This window comes from Canis lupus, chromosome 16 (genome assembly GCF_048164855.1).
Source record: "Canis lupus baileyi chromosome 16, mCanLup2.hap1, whole genome shotgun sequence".
In the NCBI taxonomy this organism is placed as follows: Eukaryota; Metazoa; Chordata; class Mammalia; order Carnivora; family Canidae; genus Canis; species Canis lupus.
Window position 1 is genome coordinate 8,373,904 of NC_132853.1, and position 26,746 is coordinate 8,400,649.

Genomic DNA, 26,746 nt, shown 5'->3' on the forward strand with positions numbered 1-26,746 from the left:
CGTGGTTGTGCTCCATGGGGACCACAGAAAGGTTGGGGGTCAGGTGAGCTGAAAAACAAAATTAAGCAAGCTCCTTTACTGTCGGACTTCTTGCCAGCATCTTTAGAGACTGGTGTCTAAGAACACACTTTGGGAAATACTGATCTGTGACCCTTTATTTGTTGATGCATTTAAAGTATTCTCCCTGGGGGATCCTGGCTGGCTCAGTCCATGGAGCATGCAATTCTTGATCCTCAGGGTTGTGAGTTTGAACCCCAGGTTGGGTGTAGAGATTACTTAAAAAATAAGGGCATCCTGGGTGGCTCAGTGGTTTAGCGCCATCTTCAGGAATGATCCTGGAGACCCGGGATCGAGTCCCATGTCGGGCTCCCTGTATGGGGCCTGCTTCTTCTCCCTCTGCCTGTGTCTCTCATGAAAAAAAAAAAAAAATCTTAAAAAAAATAAAATCTTATAAATAAATAAACACACACCCCAATAGTGCTTTCCTAAACAGAAAGTCAGGATTTTTTTTTTTTTTAAGATTTTATTTATTCATGAGAGATACAGAGAGAGAGACAGAAACATAGGCAGAGGGAGAAGCAGGCTCCCTGCGGGGAACCCGATGGGGGACTCGATCCCAGGACCCCAGGATCACACCCTGAGCTTAAGGCAGATGCTCAACCACTGAGCTACCTAGGCATCCCAGAAAGTTGGGATTTAACCAAGGAAGGGCTCATAATGTATTCAGTCCATCGGTATCTGTAGATTTCAAGGATCAGCAGGAGGATATGCTTAGCTGGGAGCTAGAAATCTAGATGAGACATCTGCAGATCTTTTAGAAGACCACAAGACGTGTAGACAGATACCTAGCATTTAGCAGCTCACTGGAAAACAACCTGCACTACTGTATTTTAGTTTTGTACTGTTCCCTGGGCAACAGAAGGTCTGAGGTGTCCTCTCCAACCACTGGGGAGAGTGTATGGCTCTGCCAGAGGGCACCCTCCCCCCCCCAACACTGAATACTGAAATTAAAGAAAAAGGTAAAAGAAGTCCACATTCATGGGAAGCTCTGTATTCATTGGCCTGAATCTACAAGTGCCTGGTGCCTAGTCTGGGGACAGAGTTGAGTTCGAATCTGTCTCCTGGAATTTGAAGCTAAGAGATTGAGGGGAGCCTTGGTTGTACAGGCCTTGCTGTATGTCAGACTCCGCATTGGAGCTGCTGAAAATGTGTCTGTTCCTGTACCCCGGTGCTGTAGAGTCTGGATTAGGACCTGGTGTGGTCCTGGCATTGTTGAGAAGATCTGCTGAGGGTCAGAGCCTTGTCTTGGGACCAGCATGCTGGTCACCCTGCCCAGGGCTCAGCTCTTCCCACATAGTGGTGGTGGGAAGGGACTCCCAGTGGTTCCCAGTCCCCAGAGCCTCGCTCCAGAGGCAGGACAGCATATCTGCCCTTGTCAGAGTTATGGCAGGGTGGCAGTATTAGTAACGCTTCTTGGCCTTGGAGCCATCCTCTTCTCATTTGATGCCTTTGGTGGGTGAGGGCAGGGGCATCTTGGTGCTGGCTGTAGACACCAGTTGGGAGGCTGTGGGACGGCAGGGCCCTGGTGCTCCTGTGCTTCCTGGGGGACCAGCCAGCCCTAGCTGGCTGTTACATCGTGTTACATCGGCTGTTACAGCCGTGTTACATCCCTGGCACATCCCTTCTGTGGTCTGTGTGCAGGGGCCTGTGGCCATCCTAAGGCACTCAGGGCAACTTCTAATAAATAAATGGATAGTTAGACCTGGTCTGCTCTGTACGGAAAGCAAGAGAGCTGGCCATCTAAGCCCTGAGTGTGGTGATGCTGGTGGTGGGAGGGGGTGGGGACAGGAAAGAGTAATAATTTAATGTGAGGTCTGACCCAGTAAGTGCTGAAACGTCATGCTGCACCAGTTTTATGTATTTTTACCTTCAGTTGAATGTTGTTGGAGAAAGGCAGGTGGGCTCAGTGGCTGGGGACTCAATGGGGCTTGGGACACAGGCTGAGCAGGGACAAGTCCTTGTCCTGCTCTCCTAATTGAGACTAGTCTCTCCTTTCTGAGCCTCATTTGGAATAGGACTAGAACCTTCCCAGAGAGTGGGAGGTTTTGCTCAGGTGGGGTGTGCCTAGCATAACACCTTGCCTGCAGTGAGCTTTCCACACAGCTCCGAGGATTGCGTGTGAGCCAGGCAAGTCCAGATTAGTGGAGGAGGAAGGCCTCACTTGAATAGTTGTGTCTTATAGAATGACAGTAATTATGGAAAGTAGCATAGTGGCCCATCCAGTGAAAGATCAGGCATGCCGGGTTTCCCATGCTGATGCTCTTCTATTAGTGGTGCACGGTTTTTTGGACACATGCTGGAATTGAGATCTAGTCTTTATCTCTTGAGCAAGGCATAGTAGCTGTGTGGGTGTGAGAGGTGACCTGACAGAGTGTTCTGGAGTGCAGCGTGAAGGGGACGTGGGGTTTTGAGTCCTGGCTTTGCTGTGGGACTGGCTACGTGAACTGACCATGTCCCCTCCACCCTGATCCTCACCTTTACCGTGGGCTTGGCAGCTCCCAACGCCCTGGCTATCACACAGGTGGGAAGCTGGGTGGAAAGCAGGCCGGTTGGGCCAGCTCTATTCTCATTTCCTTCCTTCTTTCAGAACACAAATTCAGTGCCAGGTGGACCAAAGTCATGGGCACAGCTGAATGGAAAGCCAGCAGGACACGAAGGTGGTAAGTGTGGGTGGGTGGTGTTGGGCTGGGTGTGTGGGGAGGGACGAGTACCTTTTCTAGACTGTTGGGCTTGAGTCTTGGCAGCCCTGGGCCTAAAGCTTTGTGGAATTTCTCACCTGAGTGAGCTTCTGTTCCCTGGAGCCTTTACCTTTGCCCCAGGGGTGGGAGTGCTGACCCCACAAAGTCTGTCAGCTCTTTGATCTCAGAGAATGTTATTAGGAAAGACATTCCTCCTGGGGTGTGTGGGGAGGCTGGAAGCTGGTCTGAGTCGGCTGCTGCTCTAAGTCGGCTCTGAGTCGGCTATCCCATCAGCGGAATTCAGATACCTGCTCACCGGTGTGGCTGACATGAGTCGGCTTCCTCTCTCCTGGGCCATCAAGGAGGAGGTGTTGCGAGGTGTGGTGTGAGCTTCAGGCCTGGGTTTATAAATAAGCCAGCCCTGGGAATTGAGCTGCTTGGTGTTGGATGGTGCCACTGGAGCATTCATGGCTTACACAGTATTTGTTACTGTTCATGTCGTGCCTGACCTGGGAAGCACTTGGAAGTTGTCACCAGCAGAGCCACAGCTGTGGTAGCTCCACAGAGGGAAGCGGGGTGGGAGGGTGTCCAGTTTTCAGTGACCGCTGAACAGCCTATCAGAGGGCTTCCTAGGCAGGCTCAGAGCTCACCTGAGCAGAGAGGGCAGCCAGACTCTGCCCCCTGCACCCCCCGCACCCCCAACGACCAGAGAGCCCTCTCTGAGAATGCAGGCCCAGGCTCAGTGGGTGCTTTAGAGAGAAGCCAAAGATACAGATACTTCTGCGTGAGCCCTCCTAATTTGTCACTGTTAGCTCAAGTATTTCCAGCACACTGCAAACCAACCTGGATGATGCCTCTGCGCTGGAAGGAGAGGGCTGCTGGTGAGAGTAGTGCACGATTGCTCGCTCTTCTGCGAAAAGCACTGGCTGTCTTTTGTACCCTTTGCCCCCAGTCCTGGCTAATGTCTCGCCTGTCCCGAACTCTCCCCTCCTTGCCCGGTGCATGTGCCCCTTCTGGATGGGAATCACTGGATGGTTGGAAGTTCTGTCCCCATCTCCGGTGAGGACATCAGTCAGCGTGCCAAAGTGCTGTCAAACACCAGCCAGTTCCAGAGGAGCTCAGGGCAGGAGAGCTTGGCCTGCATACGTATAAGGGAGCTTTATGGACTCTCTGGTCTGTGGGATGAGGTAAAGGGGGCAAGACAAGCACGGGGTGGGGGGATGAGTGGGGCGGTGACAAGTATTATAGTTCCCTATAATTAGCTCTCTTTAAAGAGGCTTTATAAAGAGCATTCATTAGACTGATTTTACAGTGGTCTTTGCTTTCTAAAGCCTTTATTCTGTAAGGTTAGAACTTTAAGCAAATCAAATGTATTAATTTGTATTTAAGAAGAACTACAGAAGTTAAAAAAATACTAGTGTGAATTGGCACAACCCCTGTGGAGGGCAGCTTGGTCCTGCCTCTCCAGATACTAATAGCGCACCCTTTGACCTGGTAGTTCCACTGTGCGGAAATTGCCCTAGAATACTTGCCTGTGTGAGAAATGACATATATACCCGATACTCATAGCAACATTTTTTTAATATGGTCATTTATTTTTTAATATGTCATTTATTTATGAAAAAGAGAAAGGGAGTTGAGAGGCAGAGGGAGAAGCAGGCTCTCCATGGAGCTGAGAGCCTCATGCAGGGCTTGATCTCAGGACCTTGGGATCATGACCTGAGCAGAAGGCAGACACTTAACTGACTAAGCCACCCAGGCGCCCCATCATTGCAACATTGTAATAGCAAAAGATTGGAAATAATCACTTGAAATGTCCATCAGATTTTGGTGCTTTCATGAATTACTACCAGCCTATAAGGAGAAAAAGTGCTTTTCCATGGGTCTGGCAAACTCTCTAGGGTGTATGATATATTCTTAAGTGAAAAAAAGGGCAGAGTAGTATGTATAGTATGTTACTGCCATTCATGAAAAAAATTCAGATGAGGGAAAATATACTTCTAAAACATGTATGTGCATTAGAAAAGCATCTCTGGAAGGAAGCCTCAGAGGAAGGGAGGAGTGGAATTGGAAGCAGCCTGTTTTGTGAGGGTGTAGGAAGTAGGCAGGTGGGGGTACGGGCGTGGGAGTGGGGGAGGGTTTGTTCATACCTTTCTCCAGCTGCTTTTGATCCTGTGATTGTATTTCCTATCAAAACTAAGATGTGGGGCACTTGGGTGGCTCAATGGTTAAGCATCTCCTTTCAGTTCAGGCAAATAAAGATTTTATTTATTTATTCATGAGAGACACACACAGAGAGAGAGGCAGAGACACAGGCAGAGGGAGAAGCAGGCTCCATGCAGGGAGCCTGATGCAGGACTCAATCCTGGATCTCCAGGATCATGCCCTGGGCTGAAGGCAGACACCCAACTGCTGAGCCATCCAGGCATCCCATAAATAATGTCTAAAAGCAAAACAAAACAAACTAAGCCATGACTTAGAAACTAATTCCAGAACATGACAAAATCCTCTGAGAACATCTGATCATTCATCATCGGGGAGGCAGTAGAACCCAGGAGCCCAGGAGGAGGGACAGAGGCGTCCAGGGCGCAGGCAGGGGGCTGGGGTGGCAGCAGCCCTCAGCCTGCCTCCTGTACTGTGGCCACAGGCCTATGGTGCATTGGGGCTATGGGTGCTTGACAGTGTTGCTCACAAACATGTTCATGGCTCTGCACTTCTGAAGGGCTCTTCCTGAGTTGATAGACCCCTCCGTGTGGTCTGTTGGGTGGCCTTGGGCCTGTTTCAGTTGGATCAGCCCCAGGGGGCCAGACTGGTGTGAACAGACACCAGAGGCTTGTGGCTTGTGGGCTCTGGTGTGGCAGTGGCCCCTTGCTGATGGCTTCTGGAACCCTAGGAAAGCCCCTGATGTTCCTGCCTCAGAGTCTCAACGGCAGAGAACACATGGCCCAAAAGATTGGTACTGAACGTGCTCTAGAGAGCACTGCAGCCGTAAGGAACGCTACTGCTTTAGTCTGGGATTCTGAGTTCTTCCCTTTATCTTTCTTATCTGTGGAGGGCAAGTTTAATTCCCATGTAGAGTGAGACCTTCGTGACTGCTAAGGCAGAAAAAAGTACTGTTTGTTTTTAAGCTTCCAATCTGTGTTTTTAAAGCATAGCTTTAATATATCCTCCTTGCCAGTGGTTTTTGTTAAAAAATGCTCAAGCAACTGTGAGTCGAAGGCCCCCTCACACAGTGGCAGTTTCTTTGTGACACTTGGAGATTATCTGTCAGGTTGTCCTCCTGGCAGGTTTATTTGACCCTGGACCTTTTTACTAAGTGGAGTAGTTTGCACTAATCCCAGCTGCGTGTTTCTGGCCAGGTCCCTGCCGTAGTTCACGGGTCCATGAATCAGTAATTCCGAGAATGATACTGGTCGGGGGTGGGGGTGGGAATTGGGCTCTGCTGTCTAGGGAACAGGCATAGCATGGCTGGACATTGTGCTGTGTACTGCCGCTGTTGTGTTAAGTTTATATGGTGCTGGGCATTTGGTCCAGATAAAAGCACTAAATGCCACCCTGGACCCTAAAAAGGCACCATTTTGTCTGAAAGATGATTTCAGGTTCCTGATGCTAAGCGCTGGGAGGAACTCCCACAAAGTTAAGGAAAGGTTTCTTCTCCAAGGAACCTATAGCATTGGGGAGTGGATGGGAGAGGGAAGGAATGAACAGATCCCAGGATCACAGGACTGAGATGTTTCTTGCTCATGAGGGTAGATCTGGGGTGGAGGCCTTGGAGGGGGGGGGGATGATTTGCTGCCATTACCTCCACACGAAAGCAGCTCACCTCCCTGGGCTGATTTCCCTGAAGACTTTCCTGCCCTTTTTTAGGAGTGGGGAAGGCTCTGGGCTGGGGCAGCTGTGATCTGCTCTCCCTTATCCTTTGTCAGCAGCCCAGCAGATCATCTGCATCTGGCTTTCCTTGTCCCCTGGGGAGCGCACTTAATAGGAGCAGGCTCCAGGTGGGATCCAGGCAGCGTGGCTTCCGACCCATGGGGCAGCAGAGGCCCTCTGCACCGTTCACCGAGCCCTCTGCTTTTCTCGACAGGTTTAAGGGGCTCAAGCCGACTGTTATCCTTCTCTCCCGAGGAGTTTCCGACGCTGAAAGCAGCTGGAGGGCAGGACAAGGCTGGCAAGGAAAGGGGCGTCTTCGATCTGTCGTATGGGCCAGGACCAAGCCTCCGCCCTCAGAGTAAGTGCACTGTGGTCTCTGTCTGGGCACGTGTGGAAACAGTAGGCTGCCCTTCTGCCTTCTAGTGGCATGTGTGCTCTCAACGAGCTGGTGCTCCCAGGCTCCAGGCTCTCTGCCTGGAAAGTATGCTTACTGACCCTGTGCCTGTCCCCTGCCTGTGGCATCTGTTCCCTAGGCTGGTCTGGAGGTCGCTCCTCCTTTCTCCTCCTCTGAATTGAGCCAAGCCTGTCTGTCTCCCCCTGTGCTGTCATCAGACAGAAGGACCAAGGGCCCATTTGCTTCATCCCTGATTCTGGAGCTGGTTTTCTAAGCCAGGAGCTCCCAAACCTTGCTGAATCCTGTCTGGATCCTTTGGGGAGTTTGAAAAAGTCTGATTTCCAACCCTCCTCCATCCCCAGCCAAATTAGAATCTCTATTTTTTTTTAAGATTTTATTTATTTATTCATGAGAGGCACAGGCAGAGACATAGGCAGAGGGAGAAGCAGGTTCCCTGTGGGGAGCTTGTTATGGGACTCGATCCCAGAACCTCAGGATCACAACCTGAGCCGAAGGCAGATGTGCTCAACCACTGAACCACCCAGGTGCCCTAGAATATCTGTTTTTTAACATCCTCCTCTGGGGATTGTTTTGTAGCCAGCCTAGGATTGGTCTCCACAGTCCCCTCATCTCGGGTCTGGCCAAGGAGTTGGCAGGGTCATATAGCAATACTTGTAGGTAATTTTTTTTTTTTTAATGGCCTTGAGTGGTTAGAGATTAAGATTTTGTCTGGGGAAGAGATTTTCCATCTGTTCTGACTAGGGATTGTGAAATGGCTCTTGTTTGTTTGTTTGTTTGTTTGTTTGTTTATGGATGGGGAAGGGAGGGCTTGAATAGATACTGAAACATGAGGGACTTTTGTCTGTTTGTCTTAATTAATCTGCAAGGCATCCCAGTGTCAGAACTGGCACCCTGTAAGTGAAATGATCAATAGGTGACTCTAATGGAGCATACTACCTTTTCAGTGGCCTGTGTCTGGGTTATTTCATCTGCTCCAAATAATGTAACCAAATTCCTCAAGCCAAGAATTGTAGTTTTCCGGGATCAAGCTGGGCTGCTTTGTAGAACCACAGAAGTTTAGAACTAGAAGCTGCTTTTGGGATCAGTTCCATCTCCTTATTTGAGAAGAAGAAGAAGCAGGTGTGGCCAGAAAGGTAATCACAGGACTTGCCCAAGATTGTATTCAAGGCAGTTGAATTGCTGGGAGCCAACTCTGGTTTTGTGGCTTCTGTGCTTTATCTCTTTCTCTTAGTCTCAAGTACTCAAGGACTTCATGCTTCAATTCCTAACCATACATTGGCTGAAAAAGAGCGGGCTCATGTGATTTCTCCTTTGCCCCTAATTCCCCCAGTACTTGTTAAGTTTGACAGTGGGGGGAACATCATCTTAATAGGATAGATAGGTTGGCGGGTTCAGACTGTGAGCTGCAGGAGAGCCCCCTGAGCCCGAGCAGAACAAGTGGGGGTGAAGGCCTGGGGGGGGTGGGGCCAAGGACCCTTTCATGCCCCCATTGGAGGGAGAGGGGCTCTGCTTTATCTTATGAACTGTGGAATCTTTGAGCAAAGGTGTTACTGTGAAACTGAGTTGAAACATGTCAGGACTTAACACCAGTTTTCGAGATTTTATTTTTAAGTCACCTCTACGTGACACGTGGGGGTCCAACTCACGACCCTGAGATCTAGAGTTGCATGCTCTACTGACTGAGCCAGCCGGGTGCCCCAGGACTTACCTCAGTTTTAATGTAAAGCCCAATGCTGGGCCTAGTGCTGATCCTGATGGGTCAGTGTTTGTGGGAGAAATGACCCAAGGCTGTTTTTATTGGGGCTGCCCTGATTTCTTTGTGTGTTAGATCTGTGGGTATATGTGGTTTCTGTTGACCAGCAAAGACCATGTCTTGTTTACACTTGCCTTCTCTGTGAGTGGACCTTGCTTTGTATTTCTCTTACAACCAGACTTCCCACAGCAAGTTTCTACTCATTGGCCAGGTGTCTGCCCTCCACCTTCCCTGGCAGATTCGACCACTTGACTCTTCACTTTTGGGTTTTTTGTTTTTGTTTTTGGTGAACGAGGGGGTCCCTCGACCTTCAGAACCTCACACAATCCCTCCTCCCCCTTCCTCTTTCCTCTCCCCTTTTGCCCCCTTTCAATTTCCAGATGTGACAAGCTGGAGGGAGGGCGGTGGGCGAAACATAATTTCTGCCACGTCTCTGAGCGCCTCCCCAACTGAGCTGGGCAGCAGGAACTCGAGTGCGGGAGACGGAGCCCCCTCCTCGGCATGTACCAGCGATTCTAAGGACCCCTCTCTCCGCCCGGCTCAGCCTGTCCGAAAAGGGGCTTCACAGTTCATGGGAAATGTATACCACCCACCTACATACCATGACATGCTTCCTGCTTTTGTAAGTTTTCAGAGTATGCATTTTTTTTTCCCATGAAGTTGGATTGCTCGTGTCCAGCAGAACCTCCTCTAAGTGGTTGAATGTCCACCTCAGTTTTCCTCCCAGTGTCTTTGCCCTGATAAGCCCTACCTTGAAAGTTTCCATTACTTCAGTGTTTTTCTCTGCCCCTTTTCAAATCTTAAGGGTCTTCGGCTGCTTTCCCTGGTGATATGGATATTATTTCGGCCTTGGTTCTTTAGAGAAAGGAGAGGCAGGCATTGCCTAAGATGCCACAAGTCCCCAGGTGTACTTCCTGACAGCAGGAAAGAGATGGGGGAGACGGGGGTAGGATGAACCGGGCAGTTCCAAGACTTGCCTGTCTCTTCTTCCCAGTTTCCATTTTCCAAAACAAATTCTAATGCAGGTGGAACTTAGAATTTAAACCATTATCAGAAAATCCTATTCATTGATGTTATGTTTCAGATGTGTTCACCGCAGTCATCAGAGAACCAGGGTACAGTGGAACGAGGATCTTTTCCCCTTCCCCAGCTCCGTCTTGAACCCCGTGTTCCCTTTAGACAATTCCAGATGAATGACCAAGATGGGTAAGGCTACTGTATTATAGTCACATTTGTAGAGAGTGGCTCTCTCCACCCCGCTTGGGGGCATTGTGCAAGATAATGGGCTGACATATGAAGGTGCTCTGTCTTCGAGACCACAGTGGACCTGAAACCACCTCCAAGCTCCTGGGTGGGTGGGGTGGCTGGGATCTGGAGCTGAATGAGGTTGGGTTATGATTGTAAGTCCTGGCATGAGTTTGTGGCCATTGCCCTAGGTGCTAGTGCTGAGGATATGAAACTACGAAATGAGCCAGAACTGCTCTCTGGGCTGTGTTTGTTCCTTGTAGGTTTCTTTTCAAAGGAGAGGATTTAAGTCTTAAATGCAACCATGAACCTTTGCAGTTTTGGACTTATATTGGGGAAAAGTATTGGGTTTCGCTTGCATCTGTATACTTGACGTGAGGCCAGATCTTTACTCTTTTTGCCCTTGGCAGAAAAGAAAACAGGCTGGGAACAACTCGCCCCATCCGCCCGCTGAGGCAGCTGGTGGGACGGGCGCCGCGGCCCACCATCATCAATGCGGAAAACCTGAAGGGCCTGGATGACCTGGACGCTGACGCTGATGACGGCTGGGCAGGTGGGTCGGGGGCTTACAGGGCCAGGGTTGCCTCTGCCTGCCGGGCAGCAAGGTGGCTGTGTGGCCCTCAGCAAGCTGGAGTGGCACCATCCGTGGCTCGTTGCCAGCCGTTGCTTCCTCACTGAGGCCTGTCTTCTGTTGGTCTTCGGTCTTGCTCTTAGATGTGGGGAGATTTTGTTCACTTTCTCAAAAGACTTTTTAGAATGGAAAAGTTAAACAAAAGCGTAAATGGGGTAGTGAGCCCTCAGCTTCACATCCCCTAGCTTCAACGAGTATCAGCCCAATTGTTTTCTCTGAAGATTCTTTTTGTGTCTTTGCTTCCAAGTAAATTTCAGTTACTCTGAAAGATGCTCATCTTCATTGCGCAGTTCTGACAGAGAGATGCACATGTGTGGCACACCTCTCATCAAGGTGTGGAACCTTCCCCCTGCCAGCCAGCCTTCCTCCCCCGGCCTTACCCAGGGCCTCTCCTCCTCTGATCGAGGTTCCGTTAGGAACGATGTTTTCATTTGTGTTCAGCAGATACCCAGGAGTGGAATTATTAGGTCAAAGGGAAGGTGCTCGATTGGGCCTTTTAGGCCCCACCTACACCTTTCTCCCTGGTGGCCGTGCAGGTTACATTCCTTGCTGTGCAATAGGGTTTGAGGACCAGGTTTCTCTGCGCCCTCACAAACTTCCACGTGATTAGTCTTTTTAATTTTAGCCATTCTAGTGGGTGTGTAGTGGTGTCTTATGCTTTTAATTTGCATTTTGCTGATGACTAATGATGATGAACAAATTTTCATGTGTTATTTGGCTTCTGGTGTATTTTCTTTTTTTTTTTTTTTCTTTTTTCTTTTGAGTGGCAGGATACAAGTCACAGATACAAGTCCCCTGCAACTTAATGTCTTACAAATATTTTTTCCCATTTCTTGCCTACCTTGTCTGATCTTTTTTTTTTTTTAAGATTTATTTATTTGAGAGAGAGAGAGAGAGAGCACGCACACATGAGCATTCAAGTGGGGGGAGGGTCAGAGGGGGAATGAGAGAAAATCCCAAGTAGACTGAGCTCAACACAGGCCTTAGTCCCAGGACCCATGAGATCACGACCTGAGGTGAAACCAAGCAAGAGTCAGAGCCACCCAGGCACCCCTTGTCTGTTCATTTTTTTTAGCACTGTTTTGATGACCCAAGGTGTTTTATTTTGATGAATTTTAATTTATAAATTTGGGGGTTTTATAGTTATTTCTTTTGTGTCCTGTCTAAAAATCTTTTTCTCTCCTTGACAGCAGAGATACTCCCCTATTTTCTATCGTTTCAACTCTTACTTTTGGGTCTGTGGTCTATGTTGAATTAATCTTTGTGCATAAGCTAGGAGTCCAGGCTCGTTTTCATCCGTAAGGATATTTAGTGGTTCTGCACCGTTTGTTGTTTGGGCTTTCCTCTCCCTATTGCATTGTTTTGGCACCTTTGCCGAAAATCAATTGACCAGATAAGTGTGGGTCTATTTTTGGACCCTGTTTGTTTCCTTAATGTATTTATTCTTCCTTATGCCGATACCACACTGTAGCTTTATAGTAAGTCTTAAATTCAGGCACTGTAAGCTTTCCAGCATTGTTCCTTTTCAAGATTGACTGTTTTTTTCAAGGTTATTTGACTGCAAGATCTTTTCATTCCCATATAAATTTAGAATCAGCCTGTCAGTATTTACAGAAAGCCTGCAGGCATTTTGGTTAGGACTGTGTTGAATGTATTGCTGGATAAATACCTTAATTTTGAATCTTCCATCCGCAAACTGGTTGAATCAGACTACTCTTAGCTTTGTTTCAGTGTTTTCAGTGTGGAGGTCTTGAACATCTTTTGTTAAGTTTATCCTAAGTATTTGGTGGTTTTTTTTTTTTAAAGCTTTTATTTATTCATTTATGATAGACTTAGAGAGAGGGGGCGGGGCAGAGACACAGGCGGAAGGAGAAGCAGGCTCCATGCCGAGAGCCCTACATGGAACTTGATCCTGGAACTCCAGGATCATGCCCCGGGCCAAAGGCAGGCGCTAAACCACTGAGCCACCCAGGGATCCCCAGTATTTGGTGTTTTTTGATGCTGCTGTGCCTGGCATTTTAAAATGTAATTTTAAAATGTAATTTCAAAAATAAAATAAAATAAAATAAAATAAAATAAATAAAATAAAATAAAATAAAATAAAATAAAATAAAATAAAATAAAATAAAAAATAAAATAAAATAAAATAAAATATAAAATAAAAAAATGTAATTTCTTTTTTTGTTTCGTGTTGTAAACGGTTGATCTTTGTGTATGGACCTACCAGGCACTTTGCTGAATCCTACTGATTAGTTTTAGTTGATTTCTTAGAATTTTCTACATAAAGCATCTTGTTGCCTATAAATAGGGGCATCTTTGTGTCTTCTTTTCAGATTATATGCCTTTTATTTCTTTTTCTTGCTTAAATACAGTGTGGTACTTCCAGTACAGTGCAGTGTTCAAGTTCTTTGTTCCTGATCTTGGGGAGAAAGTGTTTGTGTTTCACCTTTAAATCTTATGTCAGCTATAGGATTTTGGGTGTTCTTTATTAGATTGAAGGGTTTCCTTTTATTTCTAGTTTGCTGAATGTTTTGTTCTCTAAGTCATGAATGGATATTAAACTTTGTTGAATAACTTTTCCTGTGTCTGTGATCGTAAGATTTTTTTCCTTTGTTTTGGTAATCTAGAGGACTGGATTGATTATTTAATTATTTATTTATAATGCTAAACCAACCTTAAATTCCTATTGCTCCACCTTTATGTATGACTAGATTCAGTGTACTTATATTTTATGAAGGTTCTTGGTGTCTACATCTATGGTGAATACTGGTCTCTGATTTTCTTTTAATATCTTTGTTTTGTTTTTGTTTTTTAAGATTTATTTATTTATTCATTCAGAGAGAGAGCGAGAGAGAGGCAGAGACACAGGCAGAGGGAGAAGCAGGCTCCATGCAGGAAGCCCGATGCGGGACTCGATCCCGGGTCTCCAGGATCACAACCCCGGCTGCAGGCGGCGCTAAACCGCTGCGCCACCAGGGCTACCCTCTTTGTTTGGTTTTGATCTTGGGTTATGCTGGGCTTGTAGATGAGTTGGAAAATGTTCCTTCTCTACTTTTTGGAAGAGCTCTGTAAGTTTGGTATTATTTCTCACATAAATGCTTGATAAAATTCACTAGTGAAATAATTTGACCCTGGAGTTTTCTTTGTGGTAACTTTTGTGATAATAGATTTAATTTCATTGATTATAGAGGTGCTCAGATTTTCTTTGTTGTTTTGTGTCAGTATTTAATAAGTTATATTTTCAAGCGATTTGTTTCTTTTTTTAATATTATTTATTTATTTATTTATTTATTTATTTATTTATTTATTTTTTAGTTTTTTTTTTCAATTTTCACTTATTTATGATAGAGAGAGAGAGAGAGGCAGAGACACAGGCCGAGGGAGAAGCAGGCTCCACGCAGGGAGCCTGACATGGGACGTGATTCCAGGTCTCCAGGATCATGTCCTGGGCTGAAGACGGCGCTAAACCACTGGGCCACCGGGGCTGCCCGATTTGTTTCTTTTGAGTTGAATTTATTGGTATAAAGTTGCTGATTGCATTCCTTTTCTTTTTTGATGTCTGTGGGCACTGTAGTGATAGCCTGTCTTTCGTTCCCAATAATTGGGTAATTTTTATTTTCTCTCTTTTTCTTATTCACTTCTGCCAACAACTTACTCTTTTTATTAATCTTTACTAAGAGGAAGTTTGGGGCTTTAATTTTCTCCATTTTGGTGGATTGTTTTCTATTTTATTTATCTGTTCATTTTAATTATTAAAGCTTTCTGGATTTTTTTTTAAAGATTTTATTTATTCATGAGAGACACAGAGAGGGAGAGACAGAGACACAGGCAGAGGGAGAAGCAGGCTCCATGCAGGGAGCCCAATGTGGGACTCGATCCCGGGACCCCAGGATCACACCCTGGGCCGAAGGCAGGCGCTAAACTGCTGAGCCACCCAGGGATCCCCCGCTTTCTGGATTTTTAATTTACTTCTTTTATAGTCTGAGAGCATACACTGTATGATTTCGGTTTTTCAACTTATTGAGACTTATTTTATGACCAGGACATAGTTCAAGTGCATTTGAAAAGAAAGTGTATTCTGCAGTTGACCATCATGGTCTGTAAATATCAATTTAGTTACAGTCAAGGTGGTTGAAGTGTCCTTCAGATCTTATATACTTGTATTTTTGTCTAATTCTCTTAGGTACTGAAAATGAGGTATGGAATTCTCCACTGTGACTGGATTTATCTGTTTCTCTGCTTCATTGGTTTCAAAGCTGTTATTAGGCATATGCACATTTCTAATTTTTCTGACATATATTGATCCTTTAGATGTCCTATATCACTAGAAATGCGAGTTTCTTTTGTCCCATGTTAAAATCTTTGCTCTGGTGTTACTGTTTCCATGTGTGTCTTTTTTTTTTTTTTTTTCTTTAATCCTTTTCCTTTCAACCCAATTGTGTTGAAAGGAAACACTTTTTCATCAAATCTGCCTTGTAATTATATTGGACTTTCTGTTTTCTTTTTTAAAAGATACAGTTTGTAGAACAAATTTCACATACCATTAAATCCATTCTTTTAAAGTCCACAATTCAGTGAATTTTAGTACATTCCCAAGTTTGTGCAGCCATTTTCCACTGTCTAGTTCCAGAATATTTCCATCACCCACAAAAGAAGCACTGTACCATTAGCATGCATTCCCAGTTACCCTCTACCCCCACACACATCCTCTGGCAATTTACTTTTTCTAATTTACTTTTTCTCTCTGTGGTTTTGCCTATTCTGGACATTTCTTTTTTAAACTTTTTTTTTTTTTTTAATTTTTTATTTATTTATGATAGTCACAGAGAGAGAGAGAGAGACAGAAACACAGGCAGAGGGAGAAGCAGGCTCCATGCACCGGGAGCCCGATGTGGGACTCGATCCCGGGTCTCCAGGATCGCGCCCCGGGCCAAAGGCAGGCGCCAAACCGCTGCGCCACCCAGGGATCCCTCTGGACATTTCATATAAATGGAAGCACACAGTATAGTAGTGTGTGTGACCTTTTGTGTCTGACTTCTCTCACTGAACATGTTTTAAAGATACATCTCATGTTCATTTTCATGGCCAAAATACCGTTCCCCTGATTGGATCTCCCACATTTTGTGTGCCCACTTCTCCGATGATGGGCACTTTCTGTCCCCCTGAGGCTTGGCAGTGCCCTAGGGCACAGCAGCAGCTCATACATCCCATTGGCCAAGTCTCTTTGTTGCCTGGTTGGACCCCTGTCTAGTTTTGCCTGCTATTTTGTTCACCCTTCCATACCTTTTACCACATTTGTAAGATATTTTGTCCAGATTGAAGACCTGTTATCTGTGGAAAGGTTAATCTGACCAGGCTGCTTTGCTGTCACCCAAAGCCATAGCTGTCCCTCACCTTATCCATGGTGTCCGTCATGATAGCAGTTGGCCAGGTTGCCCTCCCCCTTGATTGAGCCAGTATAAGCCCTGACTGGAGGAAACCCCCAGGATGGCGCTCTTAGCACTGCTGAGACTTGGCTCTTTCTTGGTCTCCCTGTTGTAGGCCTTCATGAGGAAGTGGACTACTCAGAGAAACTGAAGTTCAGTGATGATGAAGAGGAGGAAGAAGTTGGGAAGGATGGCAGGCCTAAGTGGTAAGGATCCCCCCATCCTTCTTACTGTAGCCAGATGCACACGCATCTGGTGTTACTTATTGGTACAGCCGTGTGCTGGTCACCATGCCAAGTGCATTTCCTGGTCACAAGCAGCCTCATAGGGGCAGATATGGTTTCCATGCTGCTGATGGGACAGCTGTGTGGGACTGGAGCCAGAGTGTACATCCCGGCACGCTTGGCTGGCTGGCTGGCTGGCTGAGTCCTAGTGGTTTTAATCACTGTGCCAGTATTTTCCTGAATGAGTTTGGACACCACTTGTTCCACAGATCACTTATGAATCTGGTGCCCAGAAAGGTTTCTCTGGCTAGGCAAGTTTGGGATACTATGGGGTTCAACTTACTGCTTTACTCCAAGGCTGCCCAGAGCCAAGGGTATGTGTGCTGGAGCATGTTGGGGATCTTTGAGAGATATGGGAGAAGCGCTGAGTGGGGTATACCATATTTCCTGAACTTACTTGACCATTTCATTTTTTTCTGCCTTTTTTAGATTATTTCATTGGACTAATTTACCTATAATGCTCTTTGGAAAATACTTCATTGTAGTTTGGTCCCTCTATTTTTGGTCCCTCTAGTTTTTGGTCTTAATAGCAATAGATTGATTGTCTAGTACTTTTTTTTAAAATTCATTTTTAAAGTAAACTCCACCCCTAATGTGGGGCTTGGAGTCTTAACCCTGAGTTCGAGAGTCGAATGCTCTACCAACTGAGCCAGCCAGACTTCTAACTAGAGCTTTAACTAACTAGAGCTTTTTTTTTTTAGGAAAGATTTCATTTATTTATTTGAGAGAGAGAGAGAGCACACACAAGCAAGGGAGGGAGAAGCAGACTCCCCGCTGAGCAGGGAGCCCTGATTTGGGGCTTCATCCCAGGACGGGATGATGACCTGAGCCGAAGGCATATGCTTAACCCACTGAACCACCCCAGTGCCTCTGGCTAGTACTTTTAAAATAATACCTATGGCTGCTTTAATTTGCTTTTTGACCTATTTTTTTGAATACTAGCAAACATGAATGCTTTCCTTTGTATGGAGTTGCTTATTTCATTTGTATATTTATTTATTAGACTTATTATTATCTGCTTTAAAATGTGATTAGTGTTTTATATCCTTTAGATATTAATGCTTTGATGGGTTTCCATTTGTCGACTTTATTGTCAATAACCAAATGTCTATAGTTGAGTCTGCCGCTCTTTTTCTTTGTATTCCGTGTCGGTTGCTTCAGAACCCTTCTTCTAAAAGGAATGGGGAGTGACCTTCTGCTACTTTTTCTCCTATCCACAAACAGTTAACTAATTGAAGCTTCTCTAATTTATTTTAATACTGTTTGGTTTTAACTGAAGCTTTGAGTGCACTTGAGAAATATCTGTGGGTCAGTTCTTGGGACCCTAAGCCCAGAAGAAATGGTGAGCAAGAATTTAAATCAAAGGGAAAGACATAAGATTTTACAGACTCGAGAAGCAGTAGGACACTCTGTTCCTTATCTCTTATAGCTAACGTGAATGAAGTGTTCAACTGAACGAGTTAAGAGTGGATTTGGACACAGTTTTACTGCTGGCTGTGACCAAGGATATCTCAAATTGAGAGTCCCCAAAGCATTCCCTCCCTGAACCTACACTTTTTCTGGGGGTTCTTTGGGTTGATTATGAGTCTCTTGCTCCAGGCTCCCGGGTCTTCCTTACATCTTCTTTGTCTCCCTGTCCATGATGGGTTCCCGACACTCCCCTGGACCCTGTCCCTTCCTGTTCATTGTCTCTGGGCCATTGGGACCACATCCTTTCTTTTCTGGACTATTCAGAGGGTAGCCAGTTTGTGTTCTCTCTCCACATTGTGCCTTAGTCATCTTTCCTGGTGGGTCAGGAGCCTTGTGTGGTCTTGGCGCCCCTCAAAGTGGTGTCAAGAGTGGTTGCTGCCCTGCTGTGATCTAAGCCACCTTACCAGCCTCATCTTCCCTCTACCCTCCCTACATGTGTGCACATGGAGACATGCAGACACATACATACTCATGACACCTGACTCCCTGCTGTTCTCTGAACTCCTTGATGTGTGTCTGGGGCTCTTTTTACACAAAAGATGTGCTTGGTCACCGCATACACATTTTGCCCTTGTGCCTTGGTTGCTCCTGCAGCATGTAAAGCACTGCACAGATCTCCACTCCCTTCCAGCCTCTGTTTGGAACCCCTTCTCCCCTTTATCATACTGCATCTGCTTGGCTTCCTCCTCTTGCTCTCTGTATTATGGCATCATTTAGTGAGCTGTCTTTTGCTATTTGGAGGAAAATTGAATATCTCCTTTATACAAAGCGCAGGGAAGGAGCCAAATTCTAAGGAGAAAGACCTTCATCTGGGATTCTGGGTTCAGATCTGTTCACTCTTCCTGGGAAGACCACTCCCCAACCTTTATGAGACTCTGTTACCAGCCCTTTAAAATGGGAGAGTAAGGACTTATTTTCCCATAAACCAAGTAATGGCTTTGGAATGCCCCACCTGTAGATTTGTGTGTAAGAGTGACTTGGTAAATGTTGGTGCTGGATTTTGGTGTTCTGGGTCTGTCCTCTCACACACAGTGGGGTAGATCTATTCCAGGGAAGGACACTGGTGTATGGATGGCTGGCTTCCCCCAATTCCTTAGGCCCTCTGATGGGTAAGACCATACCACGCTTGGGCTGACTAGGAAAACTCATCCTTGCTGTGGTCTGTCCCAGGAGCAGTTGGGACCCCAGACGGCAGCGGCAGTTGTCAATGAGCTCTGCAGACAGTGCTGATGCCAAACGTCCCCAAGAGGAAGGAAAGGACTGGGGCGAAACAGTGGGTGTGACCCGTGTCGTCCGGAAAGTGCCAGAACCTCAACCACCTTCCAGGAAACTTCACAGCTGGACATCCGGCCCTGACTACCAGGTACCACAGTCACTGGAGGGGTTCTGTGCCTGTTGTTAGCTGGGAACTGGGGACACACACACACGAACACATGCTCTTTTCAAATTCATCTCACTAGAATTCTGAGACCGCAGTACAACAGGTCATCTGGTTGTCTGTCCTATGCATTTGTACTTCACTGAGTTCAGTGGCTAGGTTTCTGAAAAGTCCTAGGTGGACATTTCTCTCTCTTGATTTTTCATTAAAAAATTTCTTTTAAAATCTGGAAATAGTCACAAACTTACAGAAATGTTAGAAGCATAATACAAAGAATATTTTTCTCTGAACCATTTGTAGAGTAAGTTGCCAGCCTGGTCAGGCCCTGTCACCACGGAACACTTATATTTATTTTCTGCCTCCTAGATAACCACGGTCAAAACCAGGAAATTAGCATTGATATACATCAGTGCCATCTGATTCTCAGACCCCATCCAACTTGTACCATTTGTCCCATCAGTGTCCTTTGTGTAGAAGAATCCAGTTCAGAATCACACACTGCCTTCACTCTGGAATAGTCCCCCAGCCTTCCTTAACTTTCATGACTTTGACATTTGTGGAGATTGTAAGCCAGTTATTTTGTGGAATGCACCTCAAGTTGGTTTTATCTGGTGCTTCCTCATGACTGGGTTCAAGGTTTCCATTTTTGGCTAGAATGTCTCAGAGATGACACTGATTCTTTAGCTTGTGCCCCACCAGGTGACAGGAAATTCCACTCTGTCCATGCTCTGACAACCTTCACTCTGATCTCTTGACTAAGGTTTTCATGTCCACCCAATTTCACTCTATGGAGTTTCTCTCTTTCACGTTTGTAACTGATAAGAAATTGTGTGGAGATACTTTGAGACTATGACTGTCCTGTTTCTCATTGAACTTCGAGTTTACTTACTTTTATCAGTGGGTTATAATCTGTTCTTTTCGTTGTTTTGGAGCTGTAGGTATTTTTTATTTGGCTCGCAGGAACCTCTTTAAGCTGGCATCTGTCCTCCTGTCCCACTCGAAATTGAGCACTTTCCTTGCTTTCTGATTGGACAAGCTTTTTTTCTTTTTTTTTAATTCCAATCTTTTTTAAAAGTAATCTCTACACCCAATGTGGGGCTTAAACTCACAACCCCAAGATCAAGAGTCGAATGATTGGTCTACCATCTGAACCAGCCAGGTGCCCCGGGACAAGCTTTTCCAAGGTCATTTTGTCTTGTCCTTGCCTTGATCAAGGATCAGCCCTTATGATATTTAGAAACCAATATGTGAGTCCTAGGGGGAGTGCTCACTGCTTTTGGGGTGTTATTATTCCTAGGCCTTCTTGGTGGACAGGGTGAGGAAATGTGTGTATGTATATACAGATATACATATGTGTACACATATATACATGTTCACATCTTTATTATTTCTTTTTTAAAGATTTCATTCATTTATTCATGAGACACACAGGGAGAGAGACAGAGACACAGGCAGAGGGAGAAGCAGGCTCCATGCAGGGAGCCCTATGTGGGACTTGATCCCAGGACTCCAGGATCACACCCTGGGCCGAAGGCAGGCCGCTAAACCACTGAGCCACCCAGGGATCCCAACATCTTTATTATTTCTATATCTGTATGGAGAACCATGACTTCACAGTGATACCTCTGGTTCCACACAATCCAACTTGGTTCTCTCCCCTTCTGTATCTATAATTCCACTTTCCCATTGTCCCTAGTATTCACACTTACTTGATCAGTCCCCCTGTGTGTGACCAGTCTCCCATTTTTGTCCCCATCCTCTCTCCCTTGCACAGATGCCTTCCTCGCCCACTCAGCTGTCAGTGCCCCCCAACCCAGTCCCAGCCCCACGTGGATACCCTGAATCTCCCTGCTGGGCCACCTCTCCTTATGAATTGAATCCTCACCGTGCTTGGTTGGGCTCTAACTCCCACACTAGCCACATCTCCACATGGACACCCTCTTCTCCCTGCCTGCGTTCTGACCACCTGCTCTGAACCACCAAGACTGTTTGGTGCCAGATGCCTGCCTTATTGTTCCAGACTTCATGACTTTGAGACTGATTGTTCGGGAGGCACAGAGTTAGGTCTGAGAAAGGCATTAACTTAAATACATTTGGCAGAACAACAATAACAGAATTGCCACTTTTTAAAAAGATTTATTTATTCATGAGAGACACAGATTGAGAGAGAGAGAGAGAGAGAGAGGCAGAGACACAGGCAGAGGGAGAAGCAGGCTCCATGCAGGGAGCTCGATGTGGGACTTGATCCTGGGACTCCAGAATCATGCTCTGGGCCCAAGGCAGGCGCTAAACTGCTGAGCTACCCAGGGATCCCAGAATTGCCATTTTATTTTTTTATTTTATTATTTTTAAAGATTTTATTTATTTATTCATGAGAATACACAGAGAGGAGAGAGAGAGGCAGAGACACAGGCAGAAGGAGAAGCAGGCTCCATGCAGGGAGCTCAACATGGGACTCGATCCCTGGTCCCCAGGATCAGGAATTGCCATTTTTAATGCATTTTGCCATTTAAGGGACTCTGGTTCCACATCTTATAAAATGAAAATGTCTTTATCTTTAGTCTTTTTTTTTTTTTTTATTGAGCACCTATTGTGTGCCAGGCACTGTGCTAGGTACAGGGAAAACAAAATTGACAGCTATTCTTGGAAATTACCCTGTAATTAATCCAAATTTCATTCCTGTGTTGGAGTTGTTCAGTATTTCAAGGAGGTTTCACTTTGACCTTCTCATAAACAACAATGTGAGTTAGATGAATCGACAAAGAAAAAAAAAACTGTATAATTTTATGCGTTCAGATTTCTAAAAAGTTCCAATATTTTGCAGAGAACTGGGTCTTTAAATGACAGCTAATATTGGGGCACTTTAGAAAGGCACCTCAGAAGTCTTGCGGGGGCGATCCATATACCCTTTGATTCTGTTCTTTCATTTCTAGGAGCACTGGGGGGTGAGGTAGATGATAGTGATGGCGACATGCCACCATGCATGCGCTGCAGAGTGTGGACAGGCCTAGTCCAGGGCAACAGGAAAGGAAAGTATGTGCTTGGCCCCAGTTACTTTGTGTGAAAGTACTGTCATGCTTCCAAGTTAGAAGTTCCTAATCTTCTCTGATTGTCCTTATTGTCCCTGGATTATAAGAAGTTAACTTCCAGGAGAAAAGCCCTTGGCTGCAGTGAATGTATTACATGGTGCTTTTGTGGAGGGTTCATGAGTGTACCAGAAAAGGCACAGATCTTGTTTGTTTACGTCTGAGGACTCATGACTGTTGTACGCATCTGTCGCTAGCACCCAGAATGGGAAGCTCTGTTTTGGGATGGTCATTCCTTATTGCGCTTTCAGTGACTGGTGCTGCCCATCAACTGTGCTGTGATGTATTCCGCATGATACTCCGTTCCCTGCAGCTTGGGGAGAAACCTTCCCAACATCAAGAGGGCTTCCTACTGCTTTCCCAGTAGTAATTAGCAACCAGTTAGAGACCCAGAGTAGATAAAGTGGCCAAAATAGATGTTTTCTATGAAGAGTCATTTTGAAGCCATCTCTCTGACTGAATTTTAATTTCTTGCTCCCTTTATACCTGGAGGTTTTGGTATTTTCATGAGAGAAAGAGGAGAGCTGTTTTGCAACTTAAGTAAGAAATTAAGTGGGTCTCTGCTCCTGGCTGCTGGCCGTGGAGGCCCTAATCTTGTGTGCGTGTTAGCAGTGGCCAGAATGTCCAGGCACTGTTTGCTGTCTTGATTGCGGTGTGGAGCATGTTCTTTGTTGCACATCCACTGTCCCAAGGGGCCTCCTTTATCCCCAGCTTACACATGGGGAGTTAAGGTTTAGGACGTTGGCACTTGCCTAGACGTCACTGCAGATTAGTAAAAGACCAAGCAGGATTGAAACCCAGGTCCACCGAACACGTGACTGCTGCCTCTTGAAGAAGCTCAGGGGTCTTGGGAATGAGAACTGATGGTGGGTAGCCCATCTCCTGGGCTTGGGGCCCAATGTTTCATCTGACTTTATTCTCTTGGCAGAAGTCCTCGATGGGCAGCATGTTCCGGCAACAGTCTGTTGAGGACAAAGAGGACAAGCCACCCCCACGGCAGAAATTTGTGCAGTCAGAGATGTCGGAGGCTGTGGAGCGAGCCCGAAAACGCCGGGAGGAGGAGGAGCGCCGAGCCCGCGAAGAGAGGCTGGCTGCCTGTGCCGCCAAGCTCAAGCAGCTGGACCAGAAGTGTAAGCAGGCTCAGAAGGCGGGCGAGGCCCAGAAGCCTGTAGAGAAGGAAGTACCTCGATCTCCAGGCACCGAGAAGCTGCCGCCACAGGAGAATGGCCCTGCTGTGCGCAAAGGTAAGTGCTGGGCCCTTGTTCTGTGAACCGGACACCCTGGGCTGTTGGCGGTGCTCTGTTGTTTGCATCTTCCTGGCTTCCTAGCACAACCTGTGGCGAACAGCAGGGGATGCTGGGAAGCTCTGGTCATTGAGTTCTGGCCTTGGGCTCACATCCTGTTGCAGCTTCTGAAAGTGGGAGGCTACACACTTCGCCTCCCTGGCGTTTGTTTCCTCATCGGTAAAACAGGATGGAAATAGTATGTACCTGCCTGCACACTGAGGGGCCGCGGGACAGAATGTACAGAAAGTGCTTGGCACAGCTTCTAGATACGGAAAGCATGCTTGATAACCAACGTTGTCCCCATTACCCTCATCACTGTTCTCTTTCTGCCACTGCTCAACCAAAGATGCGGGTGCTGGAGGGCTTTAATACAAGCACAGGGTCCTTTCAGTTCATTTAAGAAAATCAGGAAGAATGTGCCTTTGTGACATTGAGAGAAGCCCGCCTGCTTGTTAGAGTACATTCTTCCTGGCGTTAATTCCGCAAAGGATGGATCACACGGCCTCCCTAAGAGACATTGAACAGCACTGTGTGGCGGAGAGTAGCTCTTGCAGCAGTTTTCAAGAGTACCACCGACTTTGTTCTTTGTGATATTCTTAAATGAACTAAAAACAACTCTTTAGGAGGGAAGGATCTGATAAAAAGTTCAGTCCCTGAAAGCTTCTCAGATGAGTCTCGTTCCTGACCTGCTGGTCCTCAGCCCCCTTCTGGCCAGGAACAGAAGTCTTAGCACAGCCTGTGCCCAGCCTCTGTACTTGCTGAGATGGGGCGGTGGAGAGAGGCCAGGAAGCGGGTGCTTTGGTGTGAGCCTGGTCAGTTGAGACTGGTGCTTGGGGTGGGCCTGGGTGCTGCGTGTGTGCCTGTCCTGTGCTTCTGCAGTGTTCCTCTGGGTCCCTGAGGCTTTGCATTGGGGTTCCATCATCCCCTACAGGAGAATTAAGAATGCAGATGTCAGTTATACTTCAGTAAAGCTGGGGATCCAAAAAAAAATGCAAAGCTGAGACAGGGGCAAGATAGAAGGAAATTCAGAGAGAACCAAGATGGGAGATAGTGTTGAGTGCTAGCTACCGATCAGGCAGTGTTTTAAGTGCTTTGCATGGATTATCTCACTTAATTCTCACAAAGGCCTGAGGGGTGAACAGCATTGCTCTCCTCCCTTTACTGATGAGGAAGCAGGCAAGGAGAGGCCTGTGACTTGCTGGGCCACACAGCCTTTGGATAGGACTCCTGCTGCTCAGTTGATGGATGTGGGCTGTTGCTGAGCTGGTGGCGGCTCTGGTTTATCGGAGTCCTTTTCAATAAAGCCTCTCTTGCCTGGAACCAAATCCCAGCTGCACCACTGACTGTGTGACCTCTGGCAGTTCACCTGACCTTTCGACCCTTAGCTTTTTTGCCTCCAAAGGGATGGCATCATGGGGAGTCTGTGAGCTCATGCATGTGGGGTGGTTAGCCCAGTGCCAAGGTTCAGGGCTGTGAATCGTCCAGCAGTGGAATGTCCATGCCAATAAGAGCAACCATTTGCTGTAAACATTTGGACAGCCCAGCTTCAGTGAGCTCACTGCAGCCATTTTTCTGGTTATTTGTCCTCCAGGCTCTCCTGAGTTCTCTGCCCAGGGAGCCACCAACACGTTTTTGGAAGAAGCCCCGATGGTTCCTCCAGCTGTGGCCCAGAGTGGCAGCAGTGAGGAGGGAGCCAGGGAGGCTGGGTCCCCTGCACAGGAGTTCAGCAAGTACCAGAAGTCACTTCCTCCCAGATTCCAGCGCCAGCAGCAGCAGCAACAGCAGCAGGTAAACAGGGTCACTGTACACAGATCTGCCTGCTAAGTGGATGTCCCCTCCCCCTTCAGTGAAAACAGCCAACAGAAATCTACCCTCCTCTAGCCCCATCCCCGGCCGGGATGTCAGGAGCTGCACCAAAAACATATAGCCTTAGAAGATCAGCCCTGGCCATATGTTATTTTTCCAAGTGGTTTCTCCTGTGAATAAATAAAACCGTTGTTAGTAGCTTATTGGCTTTGTCTGAAGTTGGAAAGGAAGCGTTAGTGGTGTGTGCACTCAGTGTAGTTTTGCCGAAGACTGTTTTTTTCATTCAGAACAGTTCACTGTGGCCTCTCCTTAGACCAGTGTTGTCCATCCTGGGACCCTCCCAGGGAGTAAGGAGGCCCAGAGGGCTTGGAAAGCTGTCAGACAGGTGTGCTAGCATTTGGTTAAGGACGTAGGTTTGTAGGTGTTGAGTTGAACTGATTCGCATCCTGATCTTGGAACTTCTCTAGTCAAGTGTGGCCTTGGATGGGCCAAGAGGAATGAATTCCTGCCTTAGTATGGCAGAGAGGCTTTTATGGCACCTACAGCCTGGCTTATCGGTGTTAGCAGTATTCTCTTTATTAGGGTTTCATAAATCGTAGAAGCAATCTTGTCTGCCCCAGGAAGGATGGCCTGGGTGATGGTTGTCATCATACCAATCTCTTGTGGTCTGGCTGGAGCACCCGTTGATGAGGAGTGACACGCGGAGGAACAGAAGATTACTGACGTGCATTGCACTTTGGTGGGAAACAGATGAAACATGGATGTGACATAGTTTAGCAGCTGGATGTGCAGTAAATCATTGTTAAGAATAAGCCAGCGTGGTTCAGAACACGTGTGCCTTAGGGAGACAAATCAGGCTCTTGAGCTGATTCTCCAGAATCTCTTCTAGTTGCATTTAATACCTTCACCTCAGATCTTCCTTTCCCTGGGCCCCTGTGAGATACTTCAGAAGCTCACCAGGTCCTGAGCTATAAACGGGAGGTGACGTTGTGCTTTTGACAGTGTAGTAGCGTGAACCAGTGTTGTACAGTTACACACAGGCTTGGTGGAGAATTACCGATCAGGAAGGTCTTTGGGGTGACTCCAGCCAGATGCAGCAGTAAGAGTTGCTCTACGTAACACTTCTGGGGGGTGGGGGGTGGGGATGGGTAAGTCCTTCCTTAAGAATAGAAAGGAGTCTGAAAGCACCAGGGCAGACGAAGGAGGCTGGCAGACAGACTGTCTGGTCCGGTTCCCTAGGGGCCTGGGGTCCAGACAGAGGAGGAGCAGCTCTGGGTGGAGGCCCGCTGCCGAGAGCTGTGTTTATTGAGTGCTAGTGAGTGCCCGCAGAGCTGTCCGGTGAATGCAGGCCAGGCAGG

At 46.7% G+C, this 26,746-nt stretch overlaps 1 protein-coding gene across 10 annotated transcripts in view; it reads left to right on the forward strand.

Annotated features, from left to right (window-relative positions):
- PRRC2B (proline rich coiled-coil 2B) overlaps positions 1-26,746 on the forward strand; it is a 92,262-nt gene that overhangs the window by 33,560 nt on the left and 31,956 nt on the right. For 9 of the 10 annotated variants that reach the window (XM_072778383.1, XM_072778388.1, XM_072778385.1 and 6 more), the window contains exons 5-13: positions 2,648-2,720; positions 6,823-6,966; positions 9,157-9,398; positions 9,861-9,982; positions 10,432-10,574; positions 16,194-16,284; positions 19,003-19,195; positions 23,225-23,540; positions 25,174-25,370. In XM_072778383.1, coding sequence (XP_072634484.1) covers positions 2,648-2,720; positions 6,823-6,966; positions 9,157-9,398; positions 9,861-9,982; positions 10,432-10,574; positions 16,194-16,284; positions 19,003-19,195; positions 23,225-23,540; positions 25,174-25,370 — 1,521 coding nt within the window. The remainder of the gene's footprint in view (positions 1-2,647; positions 2,721-6,822; positions 6,967-9,156; positions 9,399-9,860; positions 9,983-10,431; positions 10,575-16,193; positions 16,285-19,002; positions 19,196-23,224; positions 23,541-25,173; positions 25,371-26,746) is intronic. The other variant, XM_072778391.1, reaches the window with a different exon arrangement.